This window comes from Aotus nancymaae, unplaced genomic scaffold, assembly GCF_030222135.1.
Source record: "Aotus nancymaae isolate 86718 unplaced genomic scaffold, 86718_ANA_hifiasm-v0.15.2.pri h1tg000040l, whole genome shotgun sequence".
Classification (NCBI taxonomy): Eukaryota; Metazoa; Chordata; class Mammalia; order Primates; family Aotidae; genus Aotus; species Aotus nancymaae.
The window spans coordinates 7,241,113-7,256,262 of record NW_026988454.1 but is presented as its reverse complement, the minus strand read 5'-3'; the positions used below and the strand labels follow the sequence as shown (position 1 = coordinate 7,256,262).

The window sequence follows — 15,150 nt, the reverse complement described above, 5'->3', positions numbered from 1 at the left end:
TTTAAAAATTAAAAAAATTCTGAGTTCTACCACTGAGTTTTTTTCTAATTCTAATTTATGTCATTTTATATTTTTATGATTTTCTTAGTTTCTTTTTTTTTAATTGTACTTTAGGTTCTGGGGTACAAATGCAGATCATGCAGGATTATTGCATAGGTAGATACATGGCAATGTGGTTTGCTGCCTCCATCTCCCCCGTCACCTATATCTGGCATTTCTCCCCATGTTATCCCTCCCCAACCCCCACCAACAGACCCCAGTGTGTGATGCTCCCCTCCCTGTGTCCATGTGTTCTCATTGTTCAACATCCGCCTATGAGCGTGAACATGCAGTGTTTGATTTTCTGTTCTTGTGTCAGTTTGCTGAGAATGATGGTTTCCAGATTCATCCATGTCCCTACAAAGGACACGAACTCATTGTTTTTTATGGCTGCATAGTGTTCCATGGTGTAGATGTGCCACGTTTTCCTTGTCCAGTCTATAGTCGATGGACATTTGGATTGGTTCCAGGTCTTTGCTATTGTAAACAGTGCTGCAGTGAACATATATGTGCATGTGTGTTTATAATAAAAAGATTTATAATCCTTTGGGTATATACCCAGTAATGGGATTACTGGGTCAAATAGAATTTCTGTTTCTAGGTCTTTGAGGAATCGCCACACTGTCTTCCACGATGGCTGAACTAATGTATACTCCCATCAACAGTGTGTAAAAGTGTTCCTATTTCTCCACATCCTCTCCAACATCTATTGTCTCCAGATTTTTTAATGAACACCATTCTAACTGGCGTGAGATGGTATCCCAGTGTGGTTTTGATTTGCCTTTCTCTAATGACCAGTGATGACAACCATCTGATCTTTGACAAACCTGACAAAAACAAGCAATGGGGAAAGGATGCCCTGTTTAATAAATTGTGTTGAGAAAACTGGCTAGCCATGTACAGAAAGCAGAAACTGGACCCCTTCCTGACACCTTACACTAAAATTAACTCCAGATGGATTAAAGAGTTACTCATAAGACCTAACACCATAAAAACTCTAGAAGAAAACCTAGGCAAAACCATTCAGGATATAGGCGTAGGCAAGGACTTCCTGACTAAAACACCAAAAGCATTAGCAACAAAAGCCAAAATAGACAAATGGAATCTAATTAAACTCCAGAGCTTTTGTACAGCAAAAGAAACAATCATTAGAGTGAACTGGTAACCAACAGAATGGGAAAAATTTTTTGCAATCTACCCACCTGGCAAAGGGCTAATATCCAGAATCTACAAAGAACTAAAACAAATTTACAAGAAAAAAACAAACCCATTCAAAAGTGAGCGAAGGGTATGAACAGACACTTTTCAAAAGAAGGCATATATGAGGCCAAAAACATAGGAAAAATGCTCTCATCACTGGTCATTAGATTTTCTTAATTTCTTTTAGCTTATTTCAGAAATCAGGCTACAGTTCTCATCCTGGTGGACATACCTTCCTGGCAAGCACTCACTGTCTTGAGAGTTATTCTCCTTTTTCTCTCTCTGCTTATGATAACCCTGTGCTAGATTCTACATTAGTTCTTTTCTCTTGCTTATTTTTAAACATGATACTTGCTTCCATGAACTTCAAGGAGAGAGGGAGTTAGGAAAGTGGTTGGGGTTGGGGCACTGAGAACCTTCTTCTCAACTTTCAAACCATCTTCTCTGTTACTGTTTGAGGTCTGTGGACTGTTTTTCTTCCCATGTTCTCCATCTCCTCTTTCATTTCCTCCTTTTGTCCTTTACTGGGAAATTGGATTTCACTCGAGCAGTCTTTTTCTTGGTGTGTAGCCCAGAATTCCTGAAAGGGAATTTTGGGTACTAGTTTTAAGAGCTTATAGGGCCTAAACCACTGCAGCTCCTTCTAGATCTTACTGCCAGCCCCTTGCATTCACTCATGATTAGCACCAAAATCATTCCTAATTTCACAGAAGTTCTCTGTAGAGTCTGTGAGCTTTCCACAGAGCACTCCTCCTGACTTGGGGATCTGTCCCTTTAGGCTCTTCAGATACCCTGTTAATTTTCTCTGCTTCCCTCCACTGATGCTGATACTGCATGGCTCTTGGAACTGTTTATGGTTTTCCCACCACCTCTTCTCTTTGGGGAGTCATAAAGACCCCTTTTCACCTAGTTTTGTTGGAGGTTTGTCTCACAGAGTTTTGGTTTTGCTGTCCTCGCTGCTCCATTTTTATGAGAGGGTGTTGAAGGGAAATTGAAATCCTGTTGCCACCACTTTCTCCCAGAATTCTTTTTTTCAGTTTGAACTGTACTAACTTGTCAATATTTGATCATTTACAGTAAACTGAAGTGGGAATGTTTATACAGTTTAACCTAATGTATAACTCTATCTTTAGATTTTACTACTTTGGGAATTTCTTTTTCCAAATATATTATTCCACATGTATTTTTGTGTTTATTACATACTTTGATTACCCATAATAACCAGTAACAATTTCTAAAACAGCTGCATAATTTTAGAAATGAATACTTGAGATACTGTGAGGTATTGTATGAGGTAAGCATATCATTATTTTTCCATTAATTGCTTATAACATAACTTAGATAATCCATTATTTGCCAACTTCTTGAACTGCTGCCTACCTTTTTTACATTAAATTATGGATAATTGGGTACGTTTCTCTGTTCTGATCTGTTTATTACTGTGCAATATATTTTACATTAAATCACAGATAATTGGGTATGTTTCTCTGTTGGGATCTTTTTATTACTGTGCAGTATTTTTCTATTTTAAGAGTAGGTTTATTAGTAAGGTTTGATATCTTCTAGAACAATTTTGCCCATTCTTTCTTTTCAGAAGTTTCTGGGCTGTTTTTATTTTTGTGCATTACTTTCTTCCACATTGACTTTATTATGGGTTTGTCAAATCTACACACCATGACATCAAAACTATTGTAATTATGTTGCATGGTCTTAATATAGTATCTCTACAATGGAGAGTACCCTTTCAATGATTAGAAGAGACACAAGGTGGAAATAAAGATTTTATTACTTACAGGTCTTAGAGGGTACACAGCACGCCTAGAGGCCACTCACACAGGGGTCAGGAAGTGCAGGCAGGGAGAGAGGGAGGGATCCATGAAGGGCCAGTGCCTTCATGGAGTCCAAGGTGTTGTCCAAACAGGTTTCTTTCAGGGAGGTTTAATTGGTGAGTTTAAAGCAAGCAAGCACAAGTTCCAGGAGGTCACGCTCTTACAGAGATAGTCACAGTGTCGTGTCTGGACTATCCACAAGAGGTATGAGGGTCAGGGCCAGTGAAGGAGGCTGTGTGTAGCTGTCCATAGGGAGGGGATCACCAGGAGGAAGTTGTTTAAGGCGGATATCTGGATCAACCACATTGAGGAACTGGGAGGCAGTGTAGAGCTACACCCTGTGTCAAGGGTGACAGATCCCTGCTTCTGCTGTAGAAAGTTCCACTTAGATTCAAAGTGCATGCCAAGGCAATATAAAATTATAAGAATTTACTATGCATTTTTATCCATGTTGTTATATTATTGAATCTTCCCAGTTTGGCTGGGATTGATCTGGGGTTTTACACTGTGTCTGATCCTGTACTCTTCACTGGAATAAGACGATAACAGATACGTGTTCCTGCACTGCACTGTTCCTTTCTCCACTCTCTTGTTTTATTGTAATAATTTGGAATGCAAGATCCAGGCTTTTTCTTAATTGAACTCCTGGTGTTCTTATGTTAGAGCCCCTAGATCTGACTTCCACGTCTCTTGTTTTTTACTCAAAGTTTCCATTTCAACTTTTTTTTTTTTGCTCTGAGTTATAGTGGTAATTTCTGCAGTTAATTCTAGATTATTAGATCAGTTTTAGCAGTGTTCACTCTATTTTCACTGTCTTTCTTCAGTTTATTTCAGAAATCTTAGTTTTTTTCCAGAGGACTTTAATGAGATCTTGTATTAGACTATGTTTATTTTTCTCCCCTGTTTTCTACATTAAATTAGAATTAATTGAACCACCTGTTCTGATTTGTCACTTTGGTCTCTTAAGGAAATTGCTGTTTTCTCTTAAGTGCTGAAATTTTTAAACATCTGCTCTTCTCTGTCTGGACATGTATTGACATACAGCCACTTCCAGCAGGAAGGAGTTTCCTTGGTGACTGTGTAGAACTGGCTGTTGGCTCTCCCAGGCAGTGTGGCCCTGCACTGACAACATCAGCAGGCCGAGACTGCTTGGAATGCCAAAAGAATTATTTAGATTTTTATCTTAGAAAGTTTGCTGAATTTATAGAGCTTTATGTAAACATTGTTTTCTGATATCATTATACCAGAGGCGGTGGAGGGACGCATTTACGCTGTCTAAAGCCTTTACTTAGACATATCTTGAGCTGTGAACCCTGAATATCTGAGACAGTTCTGTTAATTTAGAAAGTTTATTTTGCCAAGGTCGAGGACGTGCACCTGTGACACAGCCTCAGGAGGTCCTGATGACATGAGCCCAGGGTGGTCGGGGCACACCTTGGTTTTACACATTTTAGGGAGACATGGGACATCAATCAATTTATGTAAAATGTACATTGGTTCTATCCAGAAGGCAGGACAACTCAAAGCAGGGCTGGTGTTTCCAGGTCACAGGTAGGTGAGAGACAAAACATTGCATTCTTCTGAATTTCTGATTAGCTTTTCCAAAGGAGGCAATCAGATAGACATTGATCTCAGTGAGCAGAGGGAATAGAACGGGAGGCAGGTTTGCCCTGAGCAGTTCCCAGCTTGACTTTTCCCTTTAGCTTAGTGATTTGAGGGCTCTAAGATTTATTTTTCTTTCACAACCCTGACCACGTTTATCACAAGTCATCATTTTAGTGGCTATTTTAGAAATTCTTGCCTGTTAGGGAAACCCAAGTATATACTAATTTAAGGGCAAAAATACGTATTAAATGTAGAAGGACAATTTTAATCTTGTTTTTCTTAGTGCTAATGCAGATTACTATGTGGAAACACTTAGTATGTTCTACCAACTTTATGTTTTAGTGGTTATATACTAACATTGTATTTGTTTGATGTCAGGTTATAATAGATTAAATGTCTGTTTTAAGAAACAGTTTTTTCCTTTCAGGCATTTAATTTTTGTGGGAATTTTATACTAAGAAGACGGCATATCCTCGTTTCTATCATTAAATGTATCTCAGTTATGCCAAGTATATGTGTTATTTTTGAAAATCAAAGCATTCACTTTTAAAACTGTAGACCTTGTCAGCCTATCACAAAAATAGTTACTGTTGACATTAAGGAGTGCAGTAGCGAATTTTAGAACTAAGAGCTTGTAACCAAGGTTGATGATATCATGTGTTCCATTCTTTAGTGTTAGACTGATAATAGCTGGGGAAGAAGAGACACTGGCACTGTTATAGGAATATTTACCTATTACTCATCAGACATTTGTTCAGCATCTATTATGTGGCAATTACTGAGCTCAGTTTTGGAGACAGTTAACTAGAGATGAACAATCTTTTTTATGGAACTGATGGTCTAATGGGCAAATAGATAAAATAATGCATTACAGTAAAGCATGATAAATACATCAGGAAGCATTTTCAGGGCACAAATATTGTGAGAAAAGGGAGAGATTGGACTGACGCAGTGGCTCACACCTGTAATCCCAGCCCTTTGGGAGGCTGAGGCAGGCGGATCACAAGGTCAGGAGTTCGAGATCAGCCTGGCCAACATGGTGAAACCCCATGTCTACTAAAAATACAAAAATTAGCTGGGCATGGTGGCACATGCCTGTAATCCCCGCTACTCAGGAGGCTGAGGCAGGAGAATCACTTGAACCTGGGAGGCACAGGTTGCAGTGAGCCGAGATCGTGCCATTGCACTCCAGCCTGGGCAACAGAGGAGACTCTGTCTCAAAAAAAGAAAAGAGAGAGATTAAATGTGTTATTTGAGGCAGTCACAGAAAACTTCATAGAGGAGGTGGCATCTGGGCCTCTTCCTAATGAGAGGAAGAGTTCACCAGCGACAGGACACTGTCAGCAGATCCTAACTTCTGATAAGAAAAGCTATTAATTTGTACAAAAGCACAGAGACATGTTTGTTATGGGTAAAGGAGAAAAGGTGGTGGCAGGAGATAAGGATCAAGATCTATGCAGAGACCTGACCATTAGCCTAAATAAAAGTGTCTGACACTTAGGGCCATCAGTGACGCATCGCATTTTAAATTAGAAAGGCTAAGACAAGCCTTCGAACAAAATCACTTTGGGGGTTATTGATCGGTCAGTGAATTGACGTGTTGTAATCAGAATAGCAGTTGAAGATCCAGTGTGAGTCAAGGCAGTTAGAGTATAGAGGAGAAGGTGGATTTAAGGACTGTTTAGTGGAACTGATAAAGCATGTTAAACGTGTACATGTATGGTTCAAGGAAAGAAAAATGTGGAAGGCCGTGAATGGGCGTTAATTAATGAAAGCCAAACTGTCCATTGGAAATGCAAAAAACACAGGAACAGGGAATCATCCTGAAGAAGATAATGGCCATAAAAAATAGTCCACTCTGCAGCTGAGGCTTTTTGCAATTTAGGTATTGAGTCCTCCAAAAGTTCTAGATATGGGGGTTTATGCAAACCTCACTTAAGATATGGCTGCCTCTATTTGCTGTAAAGCAACTAGTGGTCTAGTAGGAAAGACCAACATGTTAACAATAGTGATTTTACAGACGTTGTGTTTAGTATGTTTTTAAGGTGCTTTTCCCATGTATACAGCATGCTGTTTAATCTTGATAAGAGGTAGATGATGCTCTATTTTTAAAATGAAGAAACCTATCCCGAGAGACTACTCAGTGCTTCCGGAATCACATCGCTAATTAAGTGACTTGAAACCAGCTTTTCTGATTTTTGGACCGTGGTTGTTTTCTCTTTAAGCCACACTATCTCTATCATGAAGGTCAAGGTGAACTCAGGGTTTAGAGTGTTTTAGTTGGTATGCTGTTGGGACAGGAAGAAAGTCACTGGAAGGGTATCATGAGGTGAGCCTTGAAAACTAAGGATTTTGAAGTGGAAATAAAGAGGTGAGCATTTCCAGGTGAGGAGGCTCACCTCCAGTCAGGTTGGGGATGGCACACGCATGTGAGGGTTGGTGGAGCGTGTTAGGTGGAGGCCATAGAGAAGGCAGCACCGGAGGGTGAGACCAGATCAAGGAAGATCTTCCATATCAGCTCAAGTTGTCTGGGCTGTATTTGATAGATGGGCAGGACAGGGCAGCGCTTGGAAGTGGCAGATGAGGCTATCATTCATGAATGCAGCAGCAATTACTGTCTGCTGTAATCAGTGCCAGGCATGGGGACGGTCCTTGGTAATATAGTGGTAAGGAAGTGAAAGTCCTTGCCCTCAGGAATTTCTGTCACCAAGTTATGGTGGAATGTGAAATACTATGATGGCAGAGAGCAGGAGTTCTAGTGGGGAGTGATGGGGAGGGGAGAAACAGCTTCCATGGAGCAGGAAGAAGGTGGGTGAGGATCAAAGGAAGGAGAAGTAGGGGACTTGGGGAGCCAGGGAGGAGCAGCCAGGAGGAAGGAGAGCACGCTCCCAATACTCCAGATTCCCTACTTTATAGGGAAAGGTATAAGGAATTTGAGAGGAACAACTAAAAGAATGGGCGGGCAACACTAGGGTTCCCAGGAAGCATCAAATAACACATAACTGAGTAGTGCTGATCAGGTTGATCTTACGATTTTTTTCATTTTTCTATTAGCATCATTCAGTACAGCTTAGGAGAACAAATGAACAGAAGAATTAGTGGAACTGATTAGTTTTTATGTTTTCATAAATGGCTACTTAGGATGAACTGTTACTTGATTTTGTAATGTTTTCTCTAATTTTAGTAATTCTCTGTTTTTTTTCCCCAGTCTAGAGATACTTGTGGATAGTACTATATATAACCTTAAAAATAAAGTGTTCTAATCATGTTAAGTGTGATGCCAAAAATGTTAAAGATGAACTTGATTCTTTTTCTAATACACTTCTTTGATAAAAGTATTGCAATTTGGTTTTAGTTCTCATCATAATTTCCAGCACTTTTAGAACTTTTTGGATCTATGCTGAATATGTTGAATGATTAAATTCATTAAATTATTAAATATTCTTTTCCCTGTAAAATTAGAATTTTGTAGATTCATCACTACGTTGTAGAGAATAATAGTTTATAACCACAACCATAGGACATTGTCTTGTATGCTTTTTTAATCTTTGCCTGTTGAATTTTTGTTGTAGTTTTCTGAATTTCCAGATCCCATGTGGGGTTCAGATTATGTGCAGTTGTCAAGAACACCACCTTCATCTGAGCAGAAACACAGCGCTGTGTCGTGGGAAGAGCTGAAGGCCATGGATTTACCTTCATTCGAACCTGCCTTCCTCGTTCTCTGCCGAGTCCTTCTGAATGTCATACATGAGTGTCTGAAATTAAGATTGGAGCAGAGACCTGCTGGAGAACCCTCTCTCTTGAGTATTAAGCAGGTCTGCTTCAAATCGCTTTAAAATATTTAGCAATTATTATATTATCCTACAGGCTTATCATTTTTATTTTAAGAGTTCTTTTTTTTCTTAATTGTGACAAATACTGAAAAATGGGTGTTTGTCTATGTTTTTAAGCTGTATTTTTTAGGGTAATTTAAAATGTTCTTTATATGCAGCCCTCAAAGATAAGATTGTGGTTCATCCTTTCTGTCATCCACTTCCTTGTTCTAAGTGTTTTAAGATTTCAGTCTTTGAAGACTAAAATTTAAAATTCATTCATAAGAGGTAGAATATAAGACCCTTAGATATATTTAATTTTTTGTTCTATTTGAAGTACATGTAAAGAGATAAGTGTCTAGAATGGACATAGGGGAGGGGTTTGGACTTTTTACTTGCTTAAGCAGTGGTGTGATTTAAACAGTAGTGACAACTTATGATTTCTTCCTTGTTGTTCATTCTGGATGGGATCTTATGTGGGTTTGATATCCCAGGAGCAGCAGAGGAATGGCTTGAAGCAGTTATATCCAGCAGAGTGAGTGCTGAAGAGGGTCTGTACTTATGATTTATGATACTAACATCCCAAAAGAAGAAAGGTTGATATGTTTTTTGTAGACTGTACGTGTCTATCCCATAGGGCTTGAAGGCTAAGAGCTACCTGGCTCTGTGAATGAAAGGACAGAGCATACGTGAGCGGTACAGATTGAGGAAAGGCAGATGAACACAGTAGGTACAAAATAGGAGTTGTTCGTTTAATTAGGAGTAGAATAGAATGACTAATGAAAGTCATTTGGAGATTGCCCCCTGCATCTCATTTCCATCCCTTTGGTTGGTACTTAGCACCAGCCAGAGCTCTGTTTCCCGTTAGCTTCCCTTCCTTCTCACCGTCTTGTTTTCTGGTTATTGTCTTGCTCTCCTTGACCTTGCTTTTAACTCATCCTCAGCGTCCCAGTGGTTATCTAGGACATTTTTGTAAATACTTGTCAGCTCCCTTCTTTATAAAACAAGTACTTCAGAAATACAGCCTGGTATATAAATTCCAAGGTGGAATTTATCTTTTGCTGATGGGGCTATGGTGAGGACTAAATAGTAATGTATGTTATAATACTTTGAAAAATGAAAACAATACTTAGATTAATGTAGCACTGCTAGAGTAAAAAGAAAGTAGAAATTTTGGTTTAAATGCATTCACAGATCAGTTACAAGCTCCTAAGTGACAACTTTAATAGAGAAATTGATTTCTATATAATCTGAACAGAACACTTTTTGGTAAATTTAACTGTAGCCATAGCTCTCTTATAGTGGATAATTACTTTTAAAACATTTCTGGGAGAGACTTCTGTCTATAAAAGCAGTCCATATTTATTTTAGAAATTTTGAAAAGTACAAAAAATGATACAAAAATCCAAAAAAAAAAAAAAACCCTGTTATTCTGACACTCAGAAATAACTGCTATAACATTTTGGTGTATTTCCATCCATTTGTTTTTCCTGCATATACATAACTTCCTACACATACAAGTAAGTATGTGTGTGTGTGTGTTTGTGATTTTTTTTTTCCATTTATTTTTCAAAAGCAAGAACTTAAATGGCTGCAATAGTATTCTACTGTATAGGCACATCACAGTTTATTTGGTTAATCACCATTGATTTAAGTAACATCGTGATGAATATGTTTGTGTATAAATCTTAGTTTAAATCTCTGAGTGTACCACATAACAGTAAATAAATGAATCATACATTTTTAGAGTCTAGAAAGTTTTTTATCAGCTTACCTTCTTATTAGCAGCAGTGAAGGTTTGGCTAATATGTATGAGAACGAATGTGGCTGTGTGATCTCATACTACAGTCCCTGTTTGTTAGAACTTGAGTACATCGTGTCTCAGCCTTTTTATTGATGGGAAGGGCTTTCCTGGTTGTCTCATTTCAACCTTCTGCCCACGTTTGGCATGTTATTACCTATTCAATCCATATATTGCAAACGTGCCCATCTTTTTGTTTTGTTTTTTCCCTTGATTTTTATCTAATTTCATCACATAATATTAAGTTGGTTGGTTGGTTTTGGTGGTTATTTTTTGATGGCAGACTGAGCCATAAATCACAGTAGGTAGACTATGCTAAATTATTGCAAAGGCCACCTGCTTTGTAGTATGTCAATATCTTTGAATCTTTATTATGTTTCTGATTAAAATTTACCAGTTTCGTTAGTAGGTTTTTCTTTCTCACATTTCTTGTAATGTATATTAGTAGAAAAATTGATTTTATTCTATGGAATTTACTTTCTATATTAATTTGTTGGTAAGAGAATTTATTTTAGCAAAGCAGTAATTGCCCATATGGTATTTTCTCTGTGTATCCATGCTATAGTATTAAATTCTTTTATTTTCACTATTTTGTTGCTACTTAATTGAAACTACTAAGGTATTTATATAAAATGAACTGATCAAGAATCTAGAAACTATTGTAGGTTTTTCAGAGACAAAGTCCCCTCTGAGTTTTTTGAAGATTTAAGTAGGAAGCTATAAAACACTGATCGTCTGGTTGGAGTGTGTGGCTGCTGGAACCTGTGTCTGTTGTTTTGCAGCTGGTGAGAGAGTGTAAGGAGGTCCTAAAAGGCGGCCTGCTGATGAAGCAGTACTACCAGTTCATGCTGCAGGAGGTTCTGGAGGACTTGGAGAAGCCCGACTGCAACATTGACGCGTTTGAAGAGGATCTGCATAAAATGCTTATGGTCAGAAGCAGTGGGGAGGAATTTCTTTCTTTCTTTGTTTCTTTCTTTTTTTAAAAAAATAATAAGCCTATATTTCCTTGTTTTGCAAACAGCGTTGGCATACACATTCAGATAAACTTCTCTAGTAATGAATTATAGAAATGATCCCTCAAAGTGTAGTCTGCATGTGTGTGTTCCGGGGGCAGGTGGTGGTGATCTTGAATCAGAGTCTTTCCATCTGGTATTAGATTACATTTATTTCTCCATACTCCACATTTTAAAAATTCTCAATTGTTTTTAAGTTGGAACTTTTTGACAAATGTTAACATAGTTCATTCTTTACTTGTAGAATAGTTCATTTTATGGCAGAATGTTCTAGAAGTAGAATCAAAATCTGGTCCTATTTTATTGAACCATCTGTCATCAGCCATTTTTAATAATACCTGGGATGTGCTAGGGACCTTGCATGGTTCTGAGAGTGTTGAAGATCAACAAGAAACTCATCGTCTGGTGGGACTAGGCATGGTAGATGCTAACACCCCTGAGGGCTAGGTGCTAGCAGAGAAGCATGCTAAGTTGTCTGGGAGGCATGTCCCATGGGGAAGCTGAATCTTTAAAAGATGAGTTAAGGGTGAGTTAAGGAACCTGGCACATTTGAGGACTTGTTAATAGTTTGATTGGGCAGGAGTAGGCCTATTTTTATTTTGTCCTAAAAAGGGACCTGCTGTTTTCTCACGTATGTTGAATGTGCCCTGTGCTTTTAACCTCTGTTCACTTTCTTCTTTCCTGGTAGAAATGCCTCTACTTTGTCTGCGTATTTAAGGCGTACTTTCAGATTCTATTTTTCTCTAGAAAGCTTTATCTGACAGTTTTAACTTTTAGCTTATGTTTATCTGTACCTTCTTTGAACTCTTTTTAGCAGTTACAATTAGAACTATATGATTTAACATTTAAACAGATTTTCTCAGGTTGCCCTAAGTATACTAAAGTTTCATGAGCCAATGGCTATAACTTGAAAGCCTTTTGTCTTCCATAATGTCTAACAGTGTTAATGTGTCGCAAGTACATGTTAGATTCATTAGGGTATATGCATAGATGATTACATTATGTGATAGGTTAATTAAATAATAAAGAAAACTGTATCCTTATAGGTGGGGTGCGTTCATCCTTGCTTAACATTTACTGTGTCCTGCCTAAGGATGGCTGCAGCACCTGCAGATAGCACTCTCACTTTCGAAGCTGAAAAAAAGGGGAAACAGACCTTACCAGCTAAGTCTAGACATTTTTATCAGAGCAATAGGAGCTTTCCTGGCAACCCCACCCAGCAGATTTCCCCTGCCTCTTGTTGACCAGACCTGTTGCATGGCTTTACTGTTGTCATAGAGGCTGGGAAGTCACATGTTGAGCTTTCCAGCCTCTATAGAAGTTGAGAGGGAAGAATGTGGCTGGGAATGAGACACATAATATCTGGCATATTGCAAGAAATTATTTTAATGAGTTAGAAATTATTTTCTGTATAAAAGACCTAAGTGTATAAAATGGCTGTATTTTGAAATACTATATATTTCTTTTCTTTTTTGAGACAGAGTTTTGCTCTGTCACCTAGACTGAAATGCAATGGCGTATTGACGGCTTCCTGCAGTCTCAACCTCCTGGGCTCAAGTGAGCCTCCTGTGTCAGCCTCCCTAGTAACTGGGACTACAGGCCTGTGCCACCACACCTGGCTAATTAAAAAAAAAAATTTTGTAGAGTCAGATTCTCACTGTGTTGCCCAGGCTGGTCTTGAACTCCTGGGCTCAGTGATCTTCCTGCCTTGGCCTCCCAAAGTGCTGGGATTATAGGCAATAGCCACCACACCTGCCTACTATGTATTTCTTATGTCAAAAAAGTCTTTATCATTGAAAATTTGTGGAAAAAGCAACAAGCAAATTATTATTTCTCTTTCTTTATGGATAACTAAACCAGAAATTTTAAAAGACAGAATAGACTTTACTTCCCAAACTGTCTTTGCTGGCCCTTTCTCCTGTCGTGGCAGGAGAGCAGAGTGAGGAGCGTCGGGCATGTGAACCACGCCTTCCTGGCCAGCCAGTTTCTGTGCCCTTGGTGTGCCTGTGTGATAGTGGAAGCCTAGGCTAAGCGACTTACCAACATTCACAGCTAGTTAGTTTTAGAAAGGCTTAGAGTTGAATTTTGGCATTGCTGCCAATTATCTGCATCTCTCTTCTCACGGATGAAAAAACTAGAAACTGTCAGTGCTTTGAAATTATGGCCTATAATGTGCTGGAAGGCTTAGGGAAGAGGTGTGTTCTGAGGACTAGGGGAGCCCAAACAAAATGAGTCTTTCTGTCCGGAAGGAAATAATAGTAATTGAATTGGCAATCAAATTATGTCTAACACAACACCCTTGTCTGGAAACCCACCGAAAACAGAAAATAAAAATTTCCTTCTTTAGAAAAGGAGGAGATTGGCCACGGTATCCTTTACCCTTCCAAAAATAAAAATGCTGTTAGAGTTATTTGCCTGGAAATATAGACTAAAACAAAGGTGAACACAAGCTCTAAGTACCTTCCACCTTTGGCGCAGAAGGCCCACCCAGAGATTAATTAGAGCCTTGATATCTAGGGAGGTGACAGCCGTGATGGAGGCCGAGCATGTCTCTCCAGGGATTCTGCTGCTGACTGAAGAGCTGCCGGACAGAAGGAGCTCGAGCCACACTGCAGTGTTCTCTGGTCGCCAGGAAGACTGCCAAATGGGAGTTCTCTTAGCAGGGGGAGGGGAAGCAGTGATTAGCAAGTTATGATGCAGAAAGTCTGTGACCTTGGGGGCTTTGCTCTGTGTTAGGACATCCATTGTACTTGAAAAACTGAGACGCTTAAGCATATAGGTCAAAGGAAATAACTTGGTGAGCATTTGGAGCGTCAAATCTAAATTGAAGCTGTGAACTATCTCATTTCTTGTGTCCCTGGCCTCAGAAATAACCAAGACTGTAAATATGATGATACATGATGTAGGAACATGTGATAGCCTTAAGGAAACCACGTAAAAAGAACTTAAAAGGAATGAAAATATAAACATGATGGACAAGATGTGGTAGTTGTAGAAGACACACGAGAGAGCTTATGTGTGCACAATTCGAGTTTCTGCAGAAGTATAAAGAGCAAAGGAGCAGGGAAGCTTTAATTTTTCATCCTACAGATTAATTCTTGAGTATCTACTATATGCCAGGCAGGCACCATGCGGTGCCCAAGGAACTAGTGCCGAGCATAAACTCCCTCTTGGAGTTTAGGAATGGTGGGACCATGGGGATTGTAGGACCATGTGAACAGACTGCAGCTGAGAAAAATGCCCCCAGGAAAGGCACAAGTCTTTTGTGGACTAGTTAGATTTGACTTTGTGTGGAGGTCGGGCTTCTCTGGGGACGGAGCATTGCAACTTACCTGAAAGTTGCCTAAACTTATGCAGTTTAGGTAACAGATGAAAAACTTAGACCAAACAATACTATATATTATAGTTTCTATAATAAGAGATTGTTTTTAAAAGCTTATAGTCTAGCAGGAAATGTACTCAGTTCATGATCATTATTGCCTCTGGAGAGGGCGGAAAGAGATAGAAGAGAGAACAAAGGAGAAACTAACTTTCTGGTGTCTTATTTCTTATTGAAAAAATATCTACATGTACCCTAAAACTTAAAAATAAAAAAAAAACAACATATCTAAAGCAAATATGACAACATATTAACGTTTGTTTATTCTGGGTGATACTTGTAGAATAATTTTTAGAATATTTTTTAGCCCCTTTGCTTTGTAATTTATATAGCGATCAAGAGAAAGCCCTTTTTGGCGGCAGGTACTGTCTGTGTGGGAAAGGAGCCCGGCAAGGACAAGGCACCCCAGGCAGCCCGTGGGGGGCTCTGGCTGCAGGTGAAGACTGGGCTGCGGGTCCAGAGCAGATGTGAG

General features: G+C 39.0%; 1 protein-coding gene across 5 annotated transcripts in view; it reads left to right on the top strand.

The window, feature by feature from the left end:
- MAP3K4 (mitogen-activated protein kinase kinase kinase 4) overlaps window positions 1–15,150 on the top strand; it is a 126,536-nt gene that overhangs the window by 72,421 nt on the left and 38,965 nt on the right. For all 5 annotated transcript variants that reach the window (XR_001107295.2, XM_064360479.1, XM_012451140.2 and 2 more), the window contains exons 4-5: window positions 8,246–8,488; window positions 11,069–11,215. Coding sequence is in view for 4 of the 5 variants with exons in the window: in XM_064360479.1 (XP_064216549.1) it covers window positions 8,246–8,488; window positions 11,069–11,215 (390 nt within the window). In the remaining variant the exon portion in view is untranslated. The remainder of the gene's footprint in view (window positions 1–8,245; window positions 8,489–11,068; window positions 11,216–15,150) is intronic.